This window comes from Phyllostomus hastatus, unplaced genomic scaffold, assembly GCF_019186645.2.
Source record: "Phyllostomus hastatus isolate PE091 unplaced genomic scaffold, TTU_PhHast_1.1 phas_scaffold_501, whole genome shotgun sequence".
NCBI lineage: Eukaryota > Metazoa > Chordata > Mammalia > Chiroptera > Phyllostomidae > Phyllostomus > Phyllostomus hastatus.
The window spans coordinates 42981271-43008057 of NW_025334033.1; the positions used below are offsets into that span (position 1 = coordinate 42981271).

A 26787-nucleotide genomic window follows, 5' to 3' on the forward strand; every position below is an offset into this window, starting at 1 on the left:
TTACAATGTAACAGGTGCACCAAGACAAAGAAATATGACCCAAATGAAAGAACAGATCAAAGCTCCCGAAAAACACCTAAGCGACAAAGAAATAGCTAACCTATCAGATACAGAGTTCAAAAACACTGGTAATCAGGATGCTTACAGGAATGGTTGAGTATGATCAAAAAATAGAAGAAAAAGTGAATACCATACAAAGTGAAAGGAAGAGAAATGTACAGGGAACCAGCAGTGAAGGGAAGGAAACCAGGACTCAACAGTCTGGAGCAGAAGGAAGAAATACACATTCAGCTGGAACAGAATGGAGAAACAAGAATTCAGAAAAATGAAGAGAGGCTTAGGAACCTCTGGGACAACTTTAAACATTCTAACATCTGAATCATAGGGGTGCCAGAATGAGAAGAGGAAGAACAAGAAATTGAAAACTTATTTGAAAATGTAATGGAGAATTTCCCTATTCTGGAAAATAAAATAGACTTCCATGAAGTCCAGGAAGCTCAGAGAGTCCCAAAGAAGTTGGACCCAAGGAAACACACATCAAGGCACATCATAATTACATTACCCGAGATTAAAGATAACAAAAGAATCTTAAAAGCAACCACAGAAGCCCTGGCTGGTGTGGCTCAGTGGATTGAGTGCTGGCCTGCCAACCAAAGAGTCACCGGTTTGATTCCTAGTCAGGGCACATGCCTGGGTTGCAGGCCAGGTCTCCAGTTGGGAGTGTGTGAGAGGCAACCACACATTAATGTTTCTCTCTTACATATTAATGTTTCTCTCTCTCTCTCTCTCTCTCTCCCTCCCTTCTGCTCTGTAAAAATAAATAAATAAAATCTTTAAAAAATGCAGCCAGTGAAAAGGAGACAGTCGCCTACGCAGGGGTTCCCATTAGGGGTTCCCATTAGACTATCAGCTGATTTCTTAAAGGAAACCTTGCAGGCAAGAAGGGGCTGGAAAGAAGTATTCAAAGTCATGAAGGCAAGGACCTACATCTAAGATTACTCCGTGCAGCAAAGCTATCATTTAGAATGGGAGGGCAGATAAGCTGCTTCCCAGATAAGGTCAGGTTAAAGGAGTTCATTATCACCAAGCCCTTATTATATGAAATGTTAAAGGGACTTATCTAAGAAAAAGAATATCAAAACAATGAACAGTAAAATGACAACCAACTCACAGCTATCAACTGAACCTCAAAACAAAAAAAAAACAAAAACGAACTAAGCAAACAGCTAGAACAGGAACAGAATCACAGAAATGGAGGTCACATGGAGGGTTATAAGTGGGAAGGGGGTGGGAAGGGAATGGGGGAAAAGGTGCAGGGAATAAGAAGCATAATTGGTAGGTACCATAATTATGGTAACCTCACCATAATTAAATAGGGTGAGGTTAAGAATGGTATAGGAAATAGAGAAGCCAAAGAACTTACATGTACAACCCATGGACATGAAGTAAGAATTCCTACTGGTTAGTTAACCTCAGGTCCTCTTGGCTTCCTCTCTTTCCACGCTGTACTATTCAGGGGCAAGTCTGTGCACCACCCACACTGAGGAGAGAGATCCCACCTTCCTTAAGGGCAGGTTGTCTACTTAAGTTATTTGAAATTCTTCTGCACAGGAGGGTTGTCTATTCTCCATTTCTTTATCCAACCATTTATTTATATCAATATGGACACGTGGATATTTTATACTTTGGCTGTATCCAATACCACTTTATTGTTCAAATTAAAAAAAAATTTAAGGTCAAAGCTTTGGCCATTTGGGAACTCTTTCAGTTGACTCCTATACTCCCTTGACACACCTCCTTTACTGTGGCATTTACTTGTTTGTTTTGGGGTACGTTCTCACTTCTTCCTTCGCACTATAAGTTTCTCCAGGGTCATCTTGTACATTTCCTACCCAGTCCCGGGATGGCCATTTCTCCAGTGAGCTCTGGTTCCTTTTATTAGAGAATTGTATTAGAAACCAAGATCTGGGTGCTAGAGGGGCTTATTGCAATAGGTACTTAGCGTTTTTAGACTCCATTTGTTTTCATGAGTTGAATTAGGTGATTGTAAGTTCACAGTGATTCTATATTTCTATATATCAGATTTGTCATTACTCTGGCCCCGTGTTGCTTGTTATTAATTCTTCTTATGTTAACTTTTTCTCATACCTCCTTGCTTTTTCTTTACTTCTCCTCCCCCCTTTTTTTGGTCTTTTCTTTTTTCTTTTGACTTTTCATTATCTACTTTTTTCTTAATTTTTGCCATGCTTTGTTCTATTCCCTATTTCTTATTACTGTTTTTAAAATGCTTCTTGCATATTTAAATTTTTTTATCGAATTTATTTGGGTGACATTAATAAAATTATATAGGTTTCAAGTGTACAATTCTAAAAACATCATCTGTATGTTGGATTGTGTGTTTACCACCCAAAATCAAGTATTTTGATTCTCCAAATCTTCATTATTAGTATAAAATATTTTGTCTATTTTAGTATGTGAAAATAACTAGGCAACTAATGAAATAGTTAATATGATAAAAGCAAATTTCCATTCTATGAAGGATTGCCAGTAATTCATTTTAAATAGTTTAAATAATAGATCAGAAATGTGAAATGGACCATGATTATTTATGCAAACCAAATACCAATATTTGAATAAGGGAATTATCTTTTGACATAACTTTGTTAAAAGCATTTAATCATTATGCATAGCTTCATGTAAAATGAGAAGGCTTTTAAAAGAATGTCTAGCTAAGTCAGTATCAATATTTTATGTATCTCTTGATATTTACAACTTTTTAAAAAGTTAACAGATAGAGTAACTCAACTCTTAGGGAACCTTCCTTTACTGAAGCCCCACCCCCAGCTTTTTATTAATACCTTTATGTGCCTACTACCTTGAATTTTACTATTTGGATATAAATTAGATTCACTTTCTCCTTCATCCAACTTAGAGTAGTCATTGGGTCCACGCATAGTATGTTGTATTTGTCGTTTGTTTCTCTCCTAACTGTAATCTTCCTGAGGGGAAATGTCTTAAGGCACCTAGCATCTACTCAAGTGTCTAGCACCTGCTTGATGAATGATGAAAGGGATGAAAGGTAAGGCTCCTGACTGCAAGGGCTAAGCCGTACAGTAATCCCTTCTCAAGACTTGCATTTGTTGGCTCTCTGTGAATATTTGTTGAATTGAGTTTAAGTGAATTAATACAGAAGATTTTCTTTTCAATAATCTTCACTGGTTGTTTTGGGAACATCCCAAGGGGCATCCCAAAATTATGTGTTTATTTTTTTCTGTGACATATTGCAATCCCTTCTTTGTGATTTAGTGATCTACCTAGTTTGTTATATATCTGGAGAAGTTCCACACTTAAGGAATTTATATTACTTTTAGAACCTTTGTTTAATTAGGCATTTTCCAAATTTATTTCACCATGGACTCCTAATACAACACAAAACTTGGCCCATAGAAGGCTCTCAGTGAATATCTGTGTTCCGTGAATGAATGAGTACAACCTTGTGGCCACCTTGAACAATATATACTTTTGGAAAAGCTTTGCTGAGTACATGCTGAGACCAGTGTGTCAGGAAAGAATTCCAGTTGCTTTATATTTCTACACTCTGGGAGAGTTTCTGCACTGTGTCTCTGAAAAGAGGAAGGCTTTATTTCCTCCTTCCCACCGTCCCTGGCTACTTGTGCTTTCATACTTACAACATACACAGTGTATGTTGAGACTGTGCATGTCCTATTGCCAGGATTCAGCTGAGATTGTGCATGTCCTATTGCCAGGATTCAGCTGGGCTCTGTTTGGCTCTAGATCTAGGCTCCTAGCCACTGCTGTCTTGGAGCAGGGGCGAGTGACCAGAGATTGCATGGCTGGTTGACTACTTTGGTTCATTTCGAGGCTGTCTTATGCACAGCTTGTTCTTGACTATTAATTACAATAAATCACATTTATAGTAAAGTGATAATATCGTATCTTGCAGATGTGGATGTTGTCAATCCTGATGAAAAGTCAATCATGACCTATGTGGCGCAGTTCCTACGGTATTCAAAGGATCCGCCTGGGACTGGAGGTGAAGCTCAGGTGTGTCTCAATAAGTCCAAATCAAGCTCATTTTTGTTGTACCCTACTAGTGATTTAATTTTAAGATTGAGGTAAAACTTGCATACAGAACTTAAATGTACAGTTTTATGTACTTTGACAAATGCATATGCCTACATAAACCATACTCCAGTCATGATGTAACACATTTCTGTTACAACTGTCCCATTGCGCCTCTTTCCTGTCTGCAGTGTCCCCCCAGGCAACCAGGTACTCCATCTTCTTTCACCACAGATTAGTTTTACCTGTTTTTTGTTTTTTTTTTTTTACAATTTTTTAATATACGTATTTTTTAAAAAAAGATTTCATTTATTTATTTATTTTTAGAGAGAGGGGAAGGGAGGGGGCGCGAGAGAGAAACATCGATGTGTGAGAGAAACATTGATCTGTTGCCTCTCTCACATAACACGATTGGGAACCAGATCTGCAACCCAGACATGTGCCCTGACCAGGAATCAAACCTGTGACCTTTCTGTTTACAGGACAAGACTCCACCAACTGAGGCATACTGGTCAGGGTTTTTAAAAATTTTTATAAGAGTTTATTTGAGCCAAACTGATGGCATATGTTATAGAATAAGATCTCAAATGCTCCTGCTTATACTTTTTTGTTTTTAAGTTAAAAGTGCTAATTTATGAAATTTAGCTGAATTACCTAAAACAGTGTTAGATAGGCAACATAGGACAAACTAAGCAGGTTTTTAAAAAATCCAGTGTTATCAAATTTTTTGTCTTTTGTAATTTTAACAGCTTTATTGAGGTACAATTTACATACCATAAAGTGAAACGGTGTAAAATTTACAATTCAATGATTTTTAGTGCATTTACAACGTTGTGCAGTAATCACCATAATCTAATTTTACTCCATTTTTATTTTACCTGTTTTTTATTTTCATATAAATGGAATCATATAATTCATGTAAATGGAAGCAGTGCATTCTACTCTTAATCCTTGTTTGTTGAGACACTCTTGAATTACCATCAGACTGCAACTTGATTATTCAGTTGTTTCCTTTGACTTTTTACACAAAACGTTGTGGGTAGACATTTCATAAAAATCACTGAGCTGAAAGTATGCACTTATTCTGCATCTATGAAGATAAATGAGTGCTGTGAGTTTAGTAAATGTTTTAGAATATTATTTTATGATTAAACTACTTTCTCAGACATGTTTACTTAATTTATTTTACATATTTAGTCATATTACTTAATTTTATTTTACAAATTTAGGCCTCTGTTTTTCTAGCTGTTGTGTTGAGGCACCAAGCCGGGTTGTTGCTGACTCTGGAAGTGAGACTCGGGCTTATTATTCAGTTCACTTCTGACCTGCTGAGAAGCTACCCATTTCTAATTAATTTTCATATTAAAAAATAGAATTAAAAATTCAACCATTCATGAAATCAGATGCGAAAAATATATAGAAAACATTCTTACTAGAAAAAAAAAAGCAACACAAATGAAAGTTCAAAGAAAATGGAAATAAGAGAGAACTTCTTTTGTCTTATCCTTCTTACAGTAAAATTAGACAAGTTAATCACCTAAGCAAGAATCTAAGGAAAAAACAATTGTTTCTCACTTCCATAGGATAGTACAACCAAAGCTGTTAGTAGTGTTGTTTTAGGATCTTTAAAACATCCAAGGCATTTTTGATGTCGTTGTGTTTGCTGGAGGTGGCCATCTCTTGAATTAACCCATATTTAGATCTATTATGTAGACCCACAAAAAATACTTTCTCCCACCTTCTGAATTCCCTGGCTGGGCTAATACTCAAATAACATGGGACAGATTAACAGGAGAAAATGGTCTAAATTGATTACTGATACACAGTAATCAATACACATGCGGGGGCACCATCAGACTATGAGACTCAAAGCCACATTGGGTAGTTGAGGTTTACTTCCCATTCTGGACAAAGGAGAAGGAGGCAGAGGTCTGGGATTTTTAAAGGGAAGGCTGGCAAGGCCATTTATGGGTAGATGTGAAGGAACAAATATGTGGTAAACAATTTCCTGCAGGGCCACCCAGAAACAATGGGATACAGAGAGGAGTCTAACAAACTGGCTCTGCTAGATTTTTCTATCTGCCACATTTACTTTATATTAGATACTAAAGTGATGCTTCCTTCCTGTCAGCATGTTTTTTTCTCTCTGAATTCCTTAGACAAAGGTTCTGAGTCTTGTTTCTTAATAACCAGCTTAACATTTGGGTTGGCAAAACTTTGGTTCCCCTCAATTGGACAGCAGTATTCTGAAATGACTACTATAAACAAGTAACTTAGAATAATGTTCCCTAAAACTGAAGAATAATGGAAATGGATAGGAGGCTTCCCCCTCCCCCCTCCCACCCTGCACCAATGGAGGTTGCTTGTCCTTTTTTTTTTTTTTTAGCATATTATCTTCAGATGCTAGTTTCAATTTGTTTTAACATTTAAGGTGTTATGTTAACAAGCAGAATTCCTCTTTGGCACAGTGAGTCACTGGTGTGTAATGATTGCATTATTTCACTTATATTTGAAGTTGTTAATTTTATTCTTAAAGAAAATCCCAAGTCTATTTAGGATAGAGGTTTAAATGTGTGTGTGTGTGTGTGTGTGTGTGTGAATTTCAGGGAAAGATGAAAGACACTATGGTCTGGTTAGCACTCCAAGAGAAGAGTCTACAGAAGATGCTAAAGGATTCAGAAAATGAGACCTACTGTAAAAAGTATGAAGTAAGTGTGACTCTTGTTTTTTTAAAATATGTTAACTTATTTAATTCTCTTCAGGAGGTACGGCTATTATTAATGCCGAGTATGACTTTAAATGGCACTTTATTTATAGTTTACTCTTTCAGAAAAGTAGGATTTTTTGTTTTTAGAAAAAAGCTTTTCAGAATAAATTATTTAAATACTAAGTTAACAAGTTTTAAGGCTGAATTCTAAGACTTCCAGATTTTAATGTGCATATGAATTACCTGGAGAATCTTGTTAAAATTCAGATTCAAATTCAGTAGTTCTGGGGTGGGGCCTGAGATTCTGCATTTCTGACCAGCCTCCAAGTCGTGTCCATGCTGCTGTGTCTAAGAGAACCTTGGATAGCATGGAGTTAGAGTGAAGACTGGCAAACTGTGGTCTGTGGGCCGCACCACCTGATTTTGTAAATACAGTGTTACTGGAATATTGTCATGCTGGTTAAAGTACTGTCTGTGGCTGCTTTTTACACTACAAAGCAGAGGTGAATGGTTGCTACCTAGACCATCTGTCCACAAAGCTCAAGATTTTACTATTTTGCTTTTACAGTAAAACTTTTCCAATCCCTGGTCTAGAGCAGAACATGCTTTTTAGAATGAATATAGAATGAAATAAAAATCAGGAAATTGGGAATGGGGCCAATTCCAGCATTACAGAACAGGGCCTCAACCAACAAATCACCACCTTTGAACATTTGCAAAGCACTGGGCACCTTAGTGACCAGCATTTTACGTTTTACATCTTCCTGAATATGGTATTATTTTTCCAGTTTTACAGAAGTAGAAAACGTTATTTAGAGGAACTAAGTGATGATTTATGTCAGGTTACTTAGCTACTGAAAGGCAGGGGTGGGATTTGAATAGAAGTGTAACTTTAAAACTTGAGCTCTGTTTGCATCCTGATGCTTCTCCAGGGTAAGCAGTTATTCCCTGTACCATCTTGAAAGAGACTAACAGGAGCCCAGGTGAAAGTTCCATAGTCCTGTTTCTTAGAACCGCCCGTCCATGTGACTCTGTGCCCCCCAATTTTCCACCCTGAATAAGGTGGAGACGCTCTCTTGTCCATACACAGCCACTAGCACCTTGAGGCCTCCACTTCCCTATCTGTCAAGTGAGGAAGTTGGGTGAATCCAGCCTTTCCACCACTAGTATTCAGTGGATTGAGTAATTTGCAGGCCACACCATCCTTTTTGCTTGGCACCATCAGGAAAGAAGGGATAGATGTTCTTATTTTCCTTTCATCTGAACTGCATAGGCTTCTTTTGCTTCTTTCCTCTTGGCTCTAGCCTGATAAGACAGAGCAATATTCATTGAAGCACCTTGCTCTCACATATGTTTTTTATTTAGTAATGTACCACAGATTCAGGTTTCTTAACTAAATATCTTTATGAAGTTAATAATTATCAGAAAGAATTCAGTTTGCTAATAAAATTTATTTTAAAATGTCGCCAATAATAAAGGATAAGTTTTATGTAATTGACTACTCTTACACACTGGTATTTCATACAAATACGAATCAGGAAAAGTTTATTAAAATTTTGAGGGCAGAGACAGAGTTTTCTCAAAATGACTTGAGAAGAATTAACTCAAGCTTAGTTTATCACAGACAGCTCAGAAACCGTTTATACGTAATGACTGTTGTCATATAACATTCACTTTCATTCATTGGTATTTTGTTTTGAACATGTATTTGGGCAAACAAACTCATATTTTTCATGTGGCATCGTGGCTTGTCCTCTGGACCTGAGTGTCCCTGCCTGTCCATTCTAGTAGAAATCTAACAGTGCAGACATGAGGCACAGCCTGTGACCTTTGTCACTACGATGGCACCCGAACTATCAGGGCTCACTGAAGAAACTGGATCAGTGACAGGATCCCGAATTGAGGGAATTTTATCTTTAAGTAAAAATTTAAATAGAAGCTATAGCTCTGGACCTTACAATTGCAGATTGCATTTTGTAAACTGATTTAAACATTTCAGTCCTTAAAATATTCTTCTAATTATAGAGCCTGCTGTCCTTTTTGGAGTCATTCAGTGAAGGAAAAAAGCCCTTTTTGGACATCCTATCGATGAAGGGGAATCTGGATGAGCTGAATGGAGATCAGTTGCAGTTGAGAGAAGCCTGGGATGGCCTCCACTACCAGGTGACTGTGTTATGTGGAGTAGAAGATCATGTTCATGGGGCAACTTGGTTCATTGGAAGGGAATTTCAGAATTCCATATTCTGTTAAAAACAGAGTAGATGCTTCAGCAGAAAGTTGGGAGAATGCTCTTATAATCTTTCCATGGTCTCATTTGATAGTAGTTGATATTTAAATAGGAATTTATAGCATTCTACTTAGAAAAATTGCATGCTTATCTAAAGTTTTTATATTTATCATCAGTTCTTGGTTTGCCATAGTAGATTATCCGTATTCTGACTGACCTGCAGCTTCCTCTCTGCCATGGACCAACTATCAATAGATGTTCTTAGCGGATTGGGATAAACCCAGAGAGAATGTATAAGGATGAATGTGTGCATGTGTTTGTGATTTCAGTCATTTTAAATTTATTGAGACTTGTGTTATGGCCCAGGATATGATGTCTTTTGGTGCACATATTATCTGCATTTGAAAAGAGCATGAATGCATTTTGCAAGTTATTGAGTATAGTGTTCCATAAATATCAATTAAGACAGTGATAGTGTTCAGATCATCTCTGTCTTCACTGACATCTTGTCCATTTATATTCATTGTAGAATCCTTTAATTTTGTTAAATTTTGCCTCATGTATTTTATACTTTGTTATTAGGTATGTACATTTATGATAGTTCTATTTTCCTGATGATTTGATACCATTATGAAATATTCCTATATATCTCTGGCATGTTGTTTTTCTTGATGTCTACTTAATCTAATATCAATACAGTCATTTCAGTCTTCTAATGCTGATGTTTGTATGGCACACATTTTTCTTCATTTACTTTCAAGTAAGTTGAAAATATCTTAAAAATGCATTTCTTATAGGCAACATATAGTTGGATCTTGCTTCCTATTCACTCTGACAATTTCTTTACTTTTTTTTCATTTTGAAAAATTTTTTATTGTGTTTTTTTCCATTACCATTTAGTCCCCTTATGCCCTTCTTCCCCTGCAATCACTATACTTTTGTCGATGTCCACGAGTCCTTTTTCCTTTTTGCTCAATCCCTCCACCCCCTATTTTCCCCAGCCCCATTAGCTGTCATCCTGCTCTCTATCTATGAGTCTGTCTCTATTTTGCTTGTTAGTTTAGTTTGTTAGTTAGATTCCACACATGAGTGAAATTATATGGTATTTGTCTTTTTCTGACTGGCTTATTTTACTTAGCATAACGTTCTTCAGGCCCATCCCTACTGTTGCAAAGGGTGAAGCTTTATTTTTTACAGGCAAGTAGTATTCCATTGTGTAAATGTCCACAGTTGTTTTATCCACTCATCTACTGATGGACACTTCATCTGATCCCATATCTTGGCGACTGTAAATAATGCTGCAATGAACATAGGGGTGCTTATGTTCTTTTGAATTAGTGTTTGGGTTCCTTCAGATATATTCCCAGAAGTGGGATCACTAGGCAGTTCTATTTTTAATTTTTTGAGGTATCTCCATATTACTTTCCACAGTGGTTGCACCTATATGCATTCCTACCTGCAGTGCAAAAGGGTTCCCCTTTCTCCGCATCCTTGCCAGTACTTGTTGTTTGTTGATTTATTGATGATAGCCATTCTGACAGGAGTAAGATGATATCTCATTGTAGTGTTAATTTGCATCTCTCTGATGATTAGTGATGTTGAGCATCTTTTCATATGTCTATTGGCCAAGTGTATGTCCTCCTTAGAGAAGTGTCTATTCAGGTCTTTCACCCATTTTTTAATTGGGTGGGTTTTTTTTGGTGTTGAGTTTGCTAAGTTCTTTATAAATTTTGGATATTAACCCCTTATCAGATGTATTGGTGAATATATTTGCTCATTCTGTGGGTTGTCTTTTCATTTTGTTGATATTTTCCTTTGCCGTGCAAAAACTTTCTAGTTTGATGTAGACCCATTTGTTTATTTTTTCTTTTGTTTCCCTTGCCTGGGTAGATATACCTGATAAAATATTGTTATAAGCAATGTCCACGATTTTGCTGCCTATGTTTTCTTCTTTGATTTTTTAGAACTGATAAATTAATTCAGCAAAGTGAGAGTGATTAATTCACTTTGATTAATTCAGCAAAGTGATATACAAAATTAATATCCCAAAATCAGTTGCATTTTTTATGCTAATAACTAACAGAAAGGGAAATTAAGAAAAAATATCCCATTCACAATTGTTGTCAAAAAGAATAAAATGCCCAGGAATAAACCTAACCACAGATGTATAAGACCTGCACTTGGAAAATTATAAGACAATGAAGAGAAAGATAGAAGAAGACACAAATATGTGGAAGCATGTACTGTGTTCATGGATAGGAAGAATTAACATAATTAAAACACACATACTACCCAAAGCAATCTATAGATTCAACTGAATTCCTACCACAATTCCAATGACATATTTCACAGAACTGGAACAAATATTTAAAAAATTTACATGGAACCATGAAAGGTACTGCATAGCAAAAGTGATCCTGAGAAAGAAGAAAAAAGTTGGAGGAATCATGTTACCTAATGTGAAACTATAAGGCCGCCGTAGTCAAAACAGCATGGTACTGGCGTAAAAACAGACACAGATCAATGGAAGAGAATAGAGAGCCCAGAAATAAACCCACAGCTTTATAGTTAACTAATATTTGACAGGGGAAGCAAGCACATACAATGGGCTAATGATAATTTATTCAATAAGTGGTGTTGGGAAAATTGAACAGACATGTGCAGAAAAATGAAACTACACCACCTTCCTATACTACACACAAGAATAAATACTAAATACAAGATGAAATTAAAGACTTACATAAATGTTAGACAATCTCTACCTTTTTATTGCAGTGCTTCATTGGTCAATAATTATTGTAATTATCAGTATAGCTAAATTTAGGTTACCATTTTACTCTTTTTATTTATTCCCATTTTTTTATATCTATTCTTTTTCTTTCTGCCTCATTTTAGATTGTTAGTATTTTTAGAATTCCATTTGAATTTATCTATTAGCTTTTTAGCTCTATGTCTTTCTGTCATATTTTTAGTAGGATTACAATATACACTCAAATTTTTAGTCTACTTAGAGTTATACAACTTCTAAGTTATTGTATAACTTCTAATAACATAGAAATTTGCAATTAAATTGTTTCATTTATCCCTCATTTTATGATAGAGTTGCTTTATATATAAATAAATGTATGATACAAATGTGTTTTAAAGTCCCCAGGCCCATGTTATGTATTTTTGCTCAAAACAGTCACATATTAAAGAAATTAAGAGAAAACATTAGCCTTCTATATTTATCCAGATATTTGCCATTTGTTATATTTTTCATTTCTTTGTAGAGATTAGAGTTTTTCCATCTGAACTTATTTTCCTCCAGCCTGAAAAACCTCCTATAGTTTAATTTTCTTTGATGTTTACATATTTTTATTTCACCTTCATTTTTTGGGACATCTTTATTGTGGTATAGTTTGCATACCATAGAACTCACTGATTTTAAATGGATAACAAAATGGTTTTTAGTGAATTCACCGAGTTGTAACACAGATTGCATGATCTGCAAGTCAGATATGCTCTCTGGGCCTGGAGAAGTTTGCCGATCCCTGCTCCAGTCTCTTGGCCATCAGCAGCAACAGCCTGTTTTAGAATACATTTTTCACACCATTTTTGAAAAGTGTTAAGTAGTATCCTAGTGGCTTTAAAAAGCCGCCCTGTCAGAGCATCTAACTTTGGCAAAGTGGTGCAGCTCCAGAAATCCTCGCGTCAGTGGCTGTCCTTCCGCCTGGGGCTGCGCTCTCTGATTGCAGCTTTGACAGCGCCCCTGTGAAGGACAGGAGCTCTCTGTTGTGAATCCTCCACAAATGGCAGGAGAGCAGGAGATACTGTCTCTAAAATTCAGGGTGTCCCAGGCCACAGAGACCTGGCCTGATTTTCGGAATATGATTTGGAAAAATTACCTCACATAATGAGAAAAATGATAAAAAGAATTTTGCAAGATAAGTGCTGCAAATTGAGAGTAACTTGAAAATCCATTCCTTAGGTAGAATGCAGCTCATTTTCTTGGTGTGGGAAAATGAATATTAATTTTAAAGTTGTGGGATATAGCAAAGAAAATACCATCTAGATAGTTTCTGGTGCAATTGTTTGAGAACACAGATATCTGAAAGCATTCTAGTAAATGGTTTCATTTTAAGCCTGCTGTAAATAATAGCTACATTATGTTATTTTGACCTGACAAGATCTTACTTAAATTTTCAGCCAAATTCAGAAGTAATTTCCAACAGTGAGAAAGGAAGTGTGGAACCATGTTCTCTATGTTAAGTGAGAAAGGAGAGGGTTGAAAGGTAAACATTGCCTTTTATCTTTCCTCTTCTGACTGCTCCGGAGAGGACAGTCGGGACAGTTGTGAGGCAGAAAGCACAGCTGTGGTTACATTCCAAATACATGCAGCTTTCTTTTAGTTGTGGAAAGAGTAACAGTTGAATTAGAGATATTATTTGTAGCCTGTCCTTACCTCAATCAATCACTTGTCAATTTTGTAGTTTATTTTTTGGCAATTGCACAAATAATTCAGATATGATAAAAGTGCATGTAACTTGTTTATATTAAAAACTTGTAATAATGAAAACTTGATTGTTTTTCTAATGAGGCTTAGTGGTATATCATTAATGATTTAAGGTTATAGAGTGGTCTTTTGCCGTATGCCTTTTGAGAAAATAAACTTGCAAGACAATTAAAGCCAAAGTGCTACATAGTATTATTTATATGTGGAATCTTAAAATAAATGTCAAACTCTGAAACAGGGTAGAAAAGTGATTGCTGGAGACTAGAGGGAGGGGAAACTATTTCAGGGAGAGGTTGGTAAAGGGTATAAACTTTCAGCTAAAAGATGAATAAGTTTTGAGGGTCTAACATAAAACATGGTGACTGTAGTTGATAACACTGTATTATAAGATTGAAATTTGCTAAGAGAGTAGAACTTAAGTGTTCTCACTGAAAAAAAAGATAAATATGTGAGGTGATGTGTGTAACATCTATCAGTTGCCTCCCATATGCTCCCCAGCTGGGGATTGAACCTACAACCCAAGTATATGCCTGCCTGGGATTCGAACCCATAGCCCTTTGGTGCATGGGACGATGCTCCAACCAATTGAGCCACCAGCCAGGACTGTAAGTTTTATTTATATAGTTGATCCTCAGATGTAAAAGATTGCATTAAATATACTCTCCCCTTCATGGTACATGGGTCTGTGCCCAGCCCAACTCTTATTTTTAGTCACTTGTTTAATTGTGTGTTTATTTCCTTTTATATTCCTAGCCTCCTTTCTTTCCCCTTTCTCCTTAGGTCATCACTGTGATGTGCTTAATGTTTATCTTTTTATTTTATGTTTTTGCAAAGTAAGTGTTATATTTATGTATCCACACATTTATAAGCTGTGTAAATTGATGTTATATTTACTCTGTTTCTAACTTTCATTTTTGAACACATATATTTAGGGTGCCTCCATGTTGCCCTGTTTGTAAACCTAATTTGCGTCCAGGTGCTGCAGGTGTTCTGTGGTATACCTTCACCCCATGTCCCCTGTCCACTTCAGAAGCCTTCTATATCTTTATCCCCAGTGTTCAGCACAATAGGTTGTTATAACTTTGCTCAGTGAATGAATGAACCAATGAGTGAATGTGTGAGTGAGCGAGGGAGGGAGTTTTGACAGTGTTTAGTGGGAGGGGTGGAAATCCAGGTAGAAGGGGCAGCAAGAGTGAGACCTGGAAGGGCAGTCAGGGTTTGAGGAAATATGTAGATGGCATTCGTGTGACGTGGGTGCCTGTAGGGAGAGATGGGAAGGCTGAGGAAGAAGGCTGTCTGCATTGTGGGGGTTTCAGTGAAGGACAGATATTTGGGAGATATGTAGGGATATCTAATGTGCATATATGATGAGGGCAGGTAAGGAAAATAATCTGTGAATCTGTTTGAGAGCTGTAGCTGTAATGTCAGAGAACACAAGGACAGTCAACATTGGAATCTCTGGTCATTCAATACAGCCATCTACCCCTGTTTTGAGGAGTGCCTTAAATCTTTCTAATTTCCCTCTCCTAACCGGTTATGGATTTATTGAAACACTGGTGTTTATCCTTGTGCCCTCTTTTCTTACAGCTTTTAAACAAATTGTCTTCTTTATCAGCAGATTGCCAAATTTTATTTATCTATTTATTAAAGATTTTATTTTTTATTTTTACAGAGGGGAAGGCAGTGCGGGGGGGGGGGGGGAGAGAGAGAGAGAAACACAATGTGCAGTTGCCTCTCACACACTCCCAGCTGGGGACCTGGCCTGCAACCCAGGCATGTGCCCTGACTGGGAATTGAACTGGTGACTCTTTGGTTGGCAGGCCAGTGCCCAATCCACTGAACCACACCAGCCAGGGAGCCAAATGATATTTAGAACTAAGATGTTTTCTCATTGATAAAGATTTTCTTGACTAATGGATTAGAGAAACTTTAAAGAATTAAACATAATATGTGTGAGGAAATAAACCAGGAGAACGTCTACTAAAGATCATGTTCCCCTCCTCCTTTTTTTTTTTTTTTTTTCAGATTAATGAGTGGAAAACAAAGCTGAATCATGACTTGCCGTCTCCCCTCCACCAAATTGAAGTGTGGCTCCAGGAGGCTGAGGGCCTTATAGATGAAGACTTGCCAACTTCCCAGGATTACTGTGAAGCCATGGCTCTAACACAAGAGAAAATGGCTTTGTTCAAGGTTGGAAAAGAAAAAAGAAGCATTGAGAATTCTGTACTTTGTTAGGGCTGCTCTTGAAAAAGACTTTGGCCTGGCAAAAGGGAAAGAAGTATAGTGGGTATTTTTGGGTAGTTTAGAATGATTCCCCTGGGGATACATGGGACCTGGAAGATCCCTTCACATTCTTTATGAGCACTGTGGTAGGTTAAGCTGGAAACAATAAGATTAGAGTCCAGTGAGTTCAAAAGCTACTGAAAGTCTGACAAAAAAGGGTGGGGGGGGGAAGCTTGGTTTAATATGTCGAGGATTGGATCTCACTAAGGTGGCATGAAGAATTTGGTATATAAGATTTCTAGCATTTGAGCTCACGAAGGAATGGAAAAATACATCTGAAAACAAAAGATTTTTAACAATGCTTTTGCCAAAGAAACTGCAGTCTGCCTCTTTGTGAAACTGTTTTTTATTAAAACACTTAAAATGGAAATATTTATTTACAAAATCTTAGTTAAAAAACACTTATGATTTCTTAAAAAGATGCAATACATGCACAGAACAAATGAATTAAACCCTAAATTACAAGGTTTGGCAGCAGATCTAGTTCATAGCATGTTAAATTTCTTTTCAGAGTCTCATGGATCAAGTTGACTGTCACTCAAACAGTCTCCTGGCATTTGAAAATAGAGATGAAAAACAGTTGCCATTGGTACCACCTTACAAATTGGAGGAAATGAAAAGACGGTTAGTAACTTTCCAACTGCTGATTCCATTTATGTCTGAGCACTAGGGACTAGAAACCAAACTTTCAGATAACTTCTAATAAGTGTACTTTAAGTCTTGTTACCAGTACCTTTCTGTTTTATGTAATAGTAACATAATAGCATGCTAACATCCTTTCTCGTTTTATTGGATAGTAGGATGTGGTGGTAGAAAAAGTTCAGGACTTACAGTCAGAAACTGCGCTCCGTATCTTGGTGTTGGCCAAGTTGGTCTGCCTGTCTGAGCGTGTTTCCTCCTTTGTAAATACAGGATAATGGTGGTCACCCTGTGCGTGTCTCGCAGGCTCCTGGCTGACATGGGAGGAGGTGCGCAGAAGCACTTCATAAACTCTAATACTGCAAATATAAAGATTATTTAATTGATGGTTGTCCACGTCATCCTTTCTTTTCTCATTATTTATGAGCAACTTATTAGAATGCTAATAAGAGAGTGTTTGCCTTAATACTGAAAGCTGATTTTCATATTTAAATGTTGACATTATAGTTGCATTAAGTTATACAGAAGCTTTCAAATTTAGTAAAGTATTTTGGAGATTAAATTTTTTATGGGATTTTTCAATAGGGTTATAATTTCTTCAGAAAATGTTCTGTTAGATGTGTTTACCTTAGAAATAGTCGTTATATATCTAGCCACAATGTTTGTTCTACTTTGTTTTAAAAAGGTTTGAGGATACACCTGAATACCATGTGTTTAAAAGAAAGAGTTAGAGTCCCAATATTTTTTTTTAATGCCACGCGTCTCATGTTTGGCTCATAATGTTAATTTAAATTCTAAAACTTGCTCTACTTTCCAGAATCAGCAATATTTCGGGGAAAAAATTCATTCCACTTCTAGAATTTCATTACTATAAGTGCTCAGTTCTCGGTTTGCTAGATGAAGCGAAATCAAAATTGAATGTTTGGAACATTAGATATGGGAGCAAAGACTCCGTGGAGTTGCTGCTGGAAGACTGGCATGTAAGCTTCTTACTTCATGTCTCAGAAAACTGTTCCCCACGTCTGGGTGCTGGGTTTGTTTGCATTTTCCCTGGCACAATTTCCCTTTACCTTTCCAGTTTTCAGATGGGTGGTTTTGGTAGTTTCCATTAGCTTAAATGTTGTCTGGAGGAAAGAATTATAGGTAGTGAAATAACAGACATCCAGGGAAAGTAAGAGAGAGGGTATTATTTACTACAACAGGGGAGATGTAGTTAACCAGGCTATTTAACGAAATACAGAAAGTTTCAATGTTATTTTCATTAAAAATTTCTGTTTCCACTTACTGGACATCTTGTTTAATGTTTTTTCTCACTCAGATGAATGGTTTTATTCAAAACTTAAGTTTTTTCTTAAAACATTTTAATCTTACTTTTTCAGTTGTAAGGGTGGGAAAAAACAGTACATTTTGTGTTGAGGCTTTTTTTAGGGAGCCGGCTTAGCTCTTGAAATTTATCATGTTGCAAATGATGTAAATAGGTGTGTCCACTAGTAAATTAAAACTAAGGCATCCTAGGAATGTCATTTCTACAGTTAGGCCTTATCCTACTTGCTGTTTCCTTCTTTTTGGAATGATGGGCAAACAGAAAAATCCAATATTGCACATTTCATTGCAAAAATTGAAAAACATGAAGAGTGATTTATTTATAATTTATGATTTAAACACTCCCAAATAGAAAGCATCATTCTAAATTAGACTAGACTTTGAATATTTTTATTCCATGTTCTTTCTTTGATTATTTATTTTTCCACTTAAATAATCGTATGATCAGAACATATTAAGGGTACAATAAATATAAGTTGCTAATTAACTCTATTTTTCTATAGCATAATTTGCTATGGATACATGATAATTTGTTAATGGTAATTCCTCAAATGATTTTGTAAGATAGATATTATCTATTTATAATATACTTTAATATAGCAAATAAAAATCATTTAATATTAAAAATATATGAAGTAGGAGAAACTGATACAAATTATACAGTATTGGTAAATATGTCAGATAGAAGATTTTGAAATTGCTGTGAACACCTAACATGCCTTTTCCCACCAGAGGAAAACCGTTACACAATTCTATCACTACACTGAGATCAACTTTTCAGGTTTCATACCCTTCTAATGTTCATACTCATACTTTCTTCTCCTAGACCATAACCGCCTTTCCTCACAGAGAGCCCTTTTTTTCCTGCTCAGATATGTACCATTAAAACCTACAGAAATGTTGGTGCCTAAGTGTTTCATCAGGGTTTATATGTCTATATCTGGACTTCTAGGCACATTTTAAATAGTAAACACTGTCAATATGTTTTCCCCCCCAGAAATTTATTGAAGAAAAAGAGTTCCTAGCTCAACTTGAAACTTCCTTCCAAAAATGTGAAGAAATTCATAAGAATTTAGGTAAAGCTATATAGTTACTTTTTGATGGAATGGTCACTTAAAAATAGCATTTTATCTCTTCTACTTTCTTTGTACCTTAATACTGTACGTGTGCATTTTTCTTGGAAAATTCTCACATTAACTTTTAATGTCAGAATATGTAGTCATTTTGCCACTGTTCATATGCAACTATTTTAACAATATTTTATTAATAAAAATCTGTTTTCTAAGATTACTTTCTTGTTTTGTTAACACTATAGGTGGAGAATATCAGAATATTCACGAACAATATATGATGATGGAACAAGATATTTTTGTGTGTAGGGAAAGTATATGTAATGCGAAGTCAACTCTGCAAAATGTTGTGGCATGTTGGACTACTTACATGGAAAAGCTTCGCTTCCTAAAGGCTTGTTTTGAGGAGATGAAGAAGGAACAGATCAAAGCGGTATTTGCAGCCTAGTGGCATCTGCTCAATTGTACTGTTTTGTTTTGTGACCCTCGTTTTCAGTTCCAAATTTAGATGCTAGGGAAGAGTAACCATGACTGTTGGAAAATTCTCCAAGCTTTGGAAAGAGTTTAGTTTCTTTCTAATGTAACTTCCACAGGAAGTTTTCTCTTCATTATAGGTGTTACACACACACACACACACACACACACACACACACACACACAGCTTAATTGAGGTATAATTTATATACACAGTATAGCTGTGCATAATTTATATACACAGTACATATATTGCTGCATTTTTTTGGAATGGAAATGAAAGACTTGAAGTACCGAATAGCATATAGACACATTTAAAATAAATTGATGTTTTAAAAAGTTTAATTTTTCTATTCAATACTTTGGCATTCTAAAACCTTTCTGGGTTTCTAGAAGAGGAAAATCAAAATACCTTAGACTTCTATGGAGAGGTGTGGAAAAGCTTTTAGTGCAATTAATTATTCTTTTCATTTTCTTTTTTTTTTAAGATTTTATTTATCTTAGACAAAGGAGGAGGGAGGGAGAGAGAGTGGGAGAGAAACATCAATGTGTCGTTGCCTCTCACACACTCCCAACTGGGGACTTGGCCTGCAACCCAGGCATTTGCCCTGACTGGGAATTGAACTGGCAACCCTTTGGTTCATGGTCTGGCACTCAGTCCACTGAGCCACACCAGCCAGGGCTGTTTTCACTTTCTATTCATGTAATGATCTGTTTTATGATTACTCTTTGAAGTAGTTTTTATGTCTTTCATTTGTTTTCTTCCATTGCAAATGGAAATAGCCTCTCAAACTAAACGTTTTCCAGGTAGAAACTAAAATTACTGAACAGAAAATAGGTTGTTAATGTTAAAGTAAAATTTATGTAAGTATATGAGTACAAAAAGAATATTTGAGGGGTTAGTGAGATACTACTTTTCCCTGTCACCTATATTGACTGGAAAAGCAGATCTTTGGCTTTCAGCAGTTCTGTTTTTAAAGTTCTTGTATTAAAATTCATATAACTCTGAGAAGAATAGCATGTTAAGCCTTGCCGTTCCCCAGCTCTGTGCTAAGGTGCTCTGTGTTGCCAAAGAGGACGTTTTAAATTAAAAAATTTTTAATTTAAAGGTAATTTAAATTTTGAGGGAGACACCACAAGACGTGTCTGTTGGACACTATGTAAATTACTACTAAGTTGTCTGGACCTGCCTACTTAAAAATTAGAGCTTTCAGATCATTTTTTCTGACCTGGGGAATCCATGAAAAAATTACTGAGACACTAAAGGTGCTGTGAACTGAAAATGTTTGAGAACCTTTGCTCTCAGCTCATCAGCCACTTTGAAAGGGAGAAGACCAGATGCTTCTGAAAAGCCGGGGAGCAGGAGTGATGACAGATGGCTGGTGCCTGCCAGTTAGTGCCCAGGGATGGAGAATCCTCCGAAGGGAGGGTCGGAATCTCTGCAGAAACCTCACTTTTGCTTACAGTCAACCTTGGTAAAGATCTATTTATAGGTAATAGACAAATATTTTGTCGTTAAAATATCATGTTGCTTATATGTCATATAGGTTCCCTTTGAGACACTATCCCAATGGAATCTCGAACATACTGCTTTAAATGAAGTGGGAAATTTCTTAATTGAAGTCAGCAATGATGAATTCGGATCGTCTGTTTCTAAAGAACTCAGAAGGCTGAATAAAAGATGGAGAAAGTTTGTTACAAAAACTCAGCTTGTAAGTTTGTTTTTTGTTTTTTTTTTTGGTAGTAACTTCATTGAGATATAAAGTCACATTCCATACAATGAAGTCACTTAAAGTGTATTACAGTGTTTTATTGTATATTCAGAGCTGTGCAGCCTTCACCATAATCAATTTTAGAACATTTTCATCACCTCATAAAGAAACTCTGTACCAATTAGCAGTCATGGTCCACTTTCTCCCTGCTTCCCCAGCCTTAGGCAAATGTTAACCTACAATATGTCTCTGTAGACTTGCCTATTCTGGATATTTTATGTATTGAATCATGTAATATTTGTTCTTTTGTTTCTGGCTTTTTTTACGTAGTGTAATGTTTTCAAGGTTCATTCATGTTGTAGCATATATTAGTTCTTCATTCCTTTTTATTAGTTGATTGTGTGGATACACCACATTTTATTTATTCATTGATCAGTCTAAGTACAATCGGCTTCTTTCCTCTTTTTTTACTATTGTGCATAATGTTGCTGTGAACATTCGTGTACACGTTTTTGTGTAGACATACAACATGTAGCTTTCTAGTTCAAATTCTTTTACCATTAAAGAGTAATAAGTATTTTGCCTACTAGATTTCAAGGTACTTGAGATCATTCACTGAAGTTTATTTCATACAAGTAGACCTTATATTTGCTATAGAGCTTCATAAAAGTAGACCTTAAATAATTTTGGAATTTAAATTAAGTTATTCTTTTGCTTATTCTTAACAGTTTGAGACTGAGGCATTTTATAGGATAGGCTCATATTTTAAAACATACTGAATACATTATGTCCATTTATTGTTGGTAATATATCTTAGCAAAAATATAAACATTAAATTTCATGACTTTGACTTTTTATAGGACATGAAACTGCCACTTATAAGAAAACAGGATCAGCCCATTCTTGACAATTCTGAAAATATTCCATCATCTAAAGAAGAAAAACCAACTGTTGATTTTTCAACAGATATGCCATTAAAACTTTCTGAAAACCACAATCAGAATATAAAGGTAAAACAGTCATACTTTATTCCATTTTATACAAAAATAACTTAACTTTGCTCTTTTTCTTTTGAAAAAGCTGTACTGCTGAAACAGCAGTGAATGTGATTATTAGATAATATGTAAAACACCATCATTTTCCTGTAAAATGCTGATGTGGTTCCTTCGCGAAATAGTCTTCAGTGTTAGAGTCCTGTGTCTCTCACTGGCGGAGGAGGAGTCTCCCAGACAAGCACAGCAGCTGTGACTTCCCAGCTGTGGAGGGGAGCTGCCGTTTTCTTCAGGTTACTTCTGATTGTGCTTAGACATTAATGAGCTTTGGGCTAGTCCCTGGCCTGGGTCTTGTTTCCTTTCCATAAAATGAGGGAAAATGGAATCTTTATTTCTTGCTTTGTTGGGTACTTTAAAGGATATGTTTATTTTTTATTTATTTTTAATACTATTTTTTAAATTCACACCCGAGGGCATGCTTATTGATTTTAGAGGAAGGGGAAGGGGGAGCAGAGAGACAGGGAGGGAAACATAGATGTGAGAGAGAAACATCAATTGGTTGCCTCTCAAGTGTGCCCCAACTGGGGACTGAGCCTGCAACCCAGGCATGTGCCCTGACTGGGATCAAACCTGTGACCTTCTGCTTTATTACCAGATGATGCTTCAACCAACTGAGCCACACTAGCCAGGGCTACAGGATGATTATAGATTATAGATAAGAATATGGGGAAAAAAGTAAAAATAAAAATCATACATAGGAATCATACCTATGGTTTTGGAAATGAGCCTTCTTCAGAATAATAACTTACACAGTTTTACTAAAGAATGTAATATTGAACTGGCTTTGGCCAGTGGCTGTGATAAACTGATTGTAAGAGCTAATCAGAGAAAATCTGGAAAGGTCTGAGTTTGTGCGATGTGCTTTTAGAATAAAAGAATATGGAATAGTATATTCCTCCACTTAAAATATGAGCTGGTAAAAAACAGCTTTAAGAATGTGTCTGTCAGGTAAAGCTGAAACGTATCTATCCGTATGATATTGAGAGATTATTAATGGGAAAAGGCTTAATTTTATTGAAATTTGATTCTGTCACTTTTTAAGGATGTTATACAACTACTGTTACAAATAGCTATATTTAATTAGATTGTATATGAGGTTTAGAAATGTGCTTATGGAATCGATACCCTAATTTTTTAAGATTTTATCTTCTTATGTATAAAATGGAGATAACAGGAAGTAGCTGATAGGAATGACATTATTATTAAGAAACTTTATGTGGCCCTGGCCAGGTAGCTCAGTTTGTTACAGTGTCATTCTGATACTCGAAGGTAGCAGGTTGGATCTCTGGTCAGGGCACATCCCAGAATCAATCAATGAGTGTGTAAGTAAGAGGAACAACAGAGCCGTGTTTCTCACCCCCTCTCTCTCCCTTTCCCTGTCTCCCTTCCTCCCTCCCTCTCTCCCTTGTCTCTCCATGCCCATCCCTTCCTCTCTTTGAAATGAATAAATAAAAATTAAAAAAAGAAAATATATATGAATAAACCTTTTAATATTGAAAGTGATATGTACTATCGTAGAATGTTATTATTATTGTCTAAAAAGTAAATCTTAAGTCATTAGGATACGTTGAATTAGCACTCTTTAGGAAAAAGAGAGATAACTTAAAAGATTACCTACTTATTTATTTAGAGAGAGGAGAAGGGAGGGAGAAAGAGAGAAACATCATCAGTTGCCTCTTCGAATGTGCCCCAATAGGGTACCAAACCTGCGACCCAGGCGGGCGCCCTGACAAACCGGCGACCTTTGTTCGCTTTGCAGAACAATGTCCAACCAACTGAGTCACACCAGCCTGGACAAGAGAGAACTTTTTAAAGTTGAAAATTATTTTATAATGTAAATATTGCCATTTTCTTAGTGATAATTTTGAATGTTATAGGGTGGGGAAAAACATGAAAAGGAAAATGAAGAATCCACAGGGCAACTACAAGTGGCCGGAGAGGTTGAAACACTCATTGGAGAGGTGGAAATCTGGGAGACAGAAACCAAATCTGTTCTGGATCTTCTGGGACATCAAGATGACGTGGACACTTCCATGGCAGAATCTTTGCGGGTATGACTGTGCAAGTATGACAAGGACAGCTTTCATCGTTGTAGTCTGATATACTGAGATAAATGAAAAGTTTTAGAGTGAAGAGTAAGATGACTACTGTTGAATATTCTTTGTTGGGAGGTTTTTTTTTTATAGTATGGATTCTCATTCCCGAATCACTTGCTATGATTTTGCTTGAAGAAAGACGATAAATTGAAAGAACATTAATAATACCTTATGAGTCTAACTTCTTGAATTAATTTTTTCAGCTACATAGTGAAGATTAAAATATTTTCTTGTATAAGGTGCAATGAGGAGATAAGTGCATTCAGTCTCATATAGCTCAGTGCACTGTGAATATAAGAGATTATACCATCTGTGCTTTGAGAGCTCATCCACTGATTAAGCCACCATCCCTTCTTTATTTGATGTGGGGAGGGTGACTGATATTAGAACTTCCTCTATCTTTATTCTTGGTCAGTCAACTCATTGAAAAGTAATGAGGCAAGATTATGTTTTAACATCAGTCTCCTAAGAATGAAGTTACAATTGTGGTTTTTACTGAGTTTCAAGCTCAGTTATAAAAAAATCTATGAAGCATGTCATAGATTTTTTTAGGAAAATCCAAGAAGGAAAGTTCCTGGAAAAAAGGAACACATAATTGTTTTAAACCTACATTTCTGAAATGGTGTATATATAGCATTTTGTATTTTCATTGTTTATAAGACTGATACATTTTATTGCTTCAAAAATATTATATAAACTTACCTGTGCCATCTGCCAGTGCTTTTTCAGTTTTATTTTTATATTTATTTATTTGCTATATCTGGAATTTATTTTAGTAAAAGAGATTAGTGAGAAATGAGAAATTCAATATTTAAAAAAAATTTCCAAAAATAACAGTGAAAATATAAACATGCTAGAATATAATTCTGTCAAGAAGGAATTAAGTAGATCTTTACTGGGTTAAGACATATTAATAGTAAGAAATGCAAGTTCCTGAATAGTGCAAGGGATGTGATCCTTCTAGTACTTTTTAAAACGGTTGATTTTTATACTTCATTCTTTGGCATCCATAGAAAAATGTATGTAAGGGTATACAAATAACCAACTCTATCTTTCTTGATTCTGCAGTTTTTCTTGTAGTTTCATATTTTATATATAACTTTCTGATACAGCTGAAATTTGTTTTTGGTATGTTGTATAAAGCATGGTTCTAAAAAGATTATTTCCGAATAGTCATTTTCTCCAGTAACATTTATTGGCTTCCCTTGCAATTGATTTGACTTAGAGCAACTTAATTTTAATTATTCTTCTTCTCTCAACTTATTTTCTCTCTCGGCATTGTATTACTTCTAGTCTTTATTTTATTGACGTGCTTAGTAAAGAGTCTGTAAAAGACTATGTTGCCCAGAATATGACTGTATAAATATAAAATTTCAGAGTGCAAATTTAAAATAAGTTGCTAACTTTATAATATGCTAACTAATATGCTAACTTTATAGCATATAAATTTGCCTCATTTTTGATTAATAGTTAACCTTTTATGGTTTCTGATAAGATTGTTAAGGTTAATGTTTAACATGTAATCTGAATTTTTTATCGTGAGCTCACTTTAATTTGTTTTAATAGCATCTGATTGCCAAGGGCTCTATGTATGAAGAACTCGTGTCCAGAGTGGAAGAAACCGCACAAATGGATGTGCACAGTATTTCAGGCCGGGAGTCCCTCGAACATGTTCTCACAGCTGGGCTTCAGGCAAAGATCCAAGAAGCTAAAGAGAAAGTCCAGGTTTCTTTTTAATATTTCCTGTTCAGTGAATTTAGTCTGTAAAACCAAGAGGTCAGTGGGAGGATAAGGAAGGGGAGGATGGCCCTGTGGTTTGGAAATGTTTTGTGAAATATTACTTTGGCATTATATTTTATTTCTATATAATTTAAAGCATATTAGAAAATAACACTATAATAAAGAAAATACTCTGTGTCTAGGGTGAAAATCTGAGTGGCTACACCAAGAAAATATTTATTAACTTACACATTTTCTAAGAAATTGAGCCCAGTGTTGAGAATTTTCTGTCTTCACAGATCAACATGGTAAAGTTAGTTGCTGCGTTGAAGAATTCAGCTGATGTCTCACCAGGCCTGGATGTCAGGCTGAAGGTGGAAGAATCTCTGAAAGAACTTGAATCATACATTACAGCAGCCGAGCGGTTACTTGGCCAAAGAGAGAGCCGGGGTGAACTAATGTCAAAATACAAGGTGGGACTCTTTCAAATGAAGGATATTTATTATTAGCCAACTATCTGATTTGAAGTCAAGATGTTTCCATCACTGTGATTATCCACAAAGTTATTGTACCTTTAAAAATATTCCCAGTGTTATACATTATTCCCCAGAGACTCTTAAAAGTAAACATTAAAATGAAGAATTTTTACAATTTAGTATACTGTGTAGACCTGAATAGACTCAGTGACATAGTGTAAAGAGCACAGTCTACTCTATGACAATGAGCAAGAATTTAATTTCCCTGGCTTTTTTAATCAATAATGATGCATAATGATTCTCGCCCTATCTGGATGACAGGTTCATTGTTGAGGCTTTCAGTGAAAAATAAAGCCTATGAAGACACTTTTGGTAGTTAAAAATCTTCAATTGGAAAATAACATTCTGTTTATTAAAATGATACAAGTTAT

The 26787-nt window shown here is 35.8% G+C and overlaps 1 protein-coding gene across 8 annotated transcripts in view; it reads left to right on the forward strand.

Annotated features, from left to right (window-relative positions):
* SYNE2 (spectrin repeat containing nuclear envelope protein 2) overlaps positions 1-26787 on the forward strand; it is a 289942-nt gene that overhangs the window by 73118 nt on the left and 190037 nt on the right. For all 8 annotated transcript variants that reach the window (XM_045822428.1, XM_045822429.1, XM_045822433.1 and 5 more), the window contains exons 9-21: positions 3965-4065; positions 6690-6791; positions 8816-8953; positions 15538-15702; positions 16307-16419; positions 17252-17414; positions 18755-18833; positions 19073-19260; positions 20849-21013; positions 21874-22023; positions 23943-24116; positions 25728-25886; positions 26180-26353. In XM_045822428.1, coding sequence (XP_045678384.1) covers positions 3965-4065; positions 6690-6791; positions 8816-8953; positions 15538-15702; positions 16307-16419; positions 17252-17414; positions 18755-18833; positions 19073-19260; positions 20849-21013; positions 21874-22023; positions 23943-24116; positions 25728-25886; positions 26180-26353 — 1871 coding nt within the window. The remainder of the gene's footprint in view (positions 1-3964; positions 4066-6689; positions 6792-8815; positions 8954-15537; positions 15703-16306; positions 16420-17251; positions 17415-18754; positions 18834-19072; positions 19261-20848; positions 21014-21873; positions 22024-23942; positions 24117-25727; positions 25887-26179; positions 26354-26787) is intronic.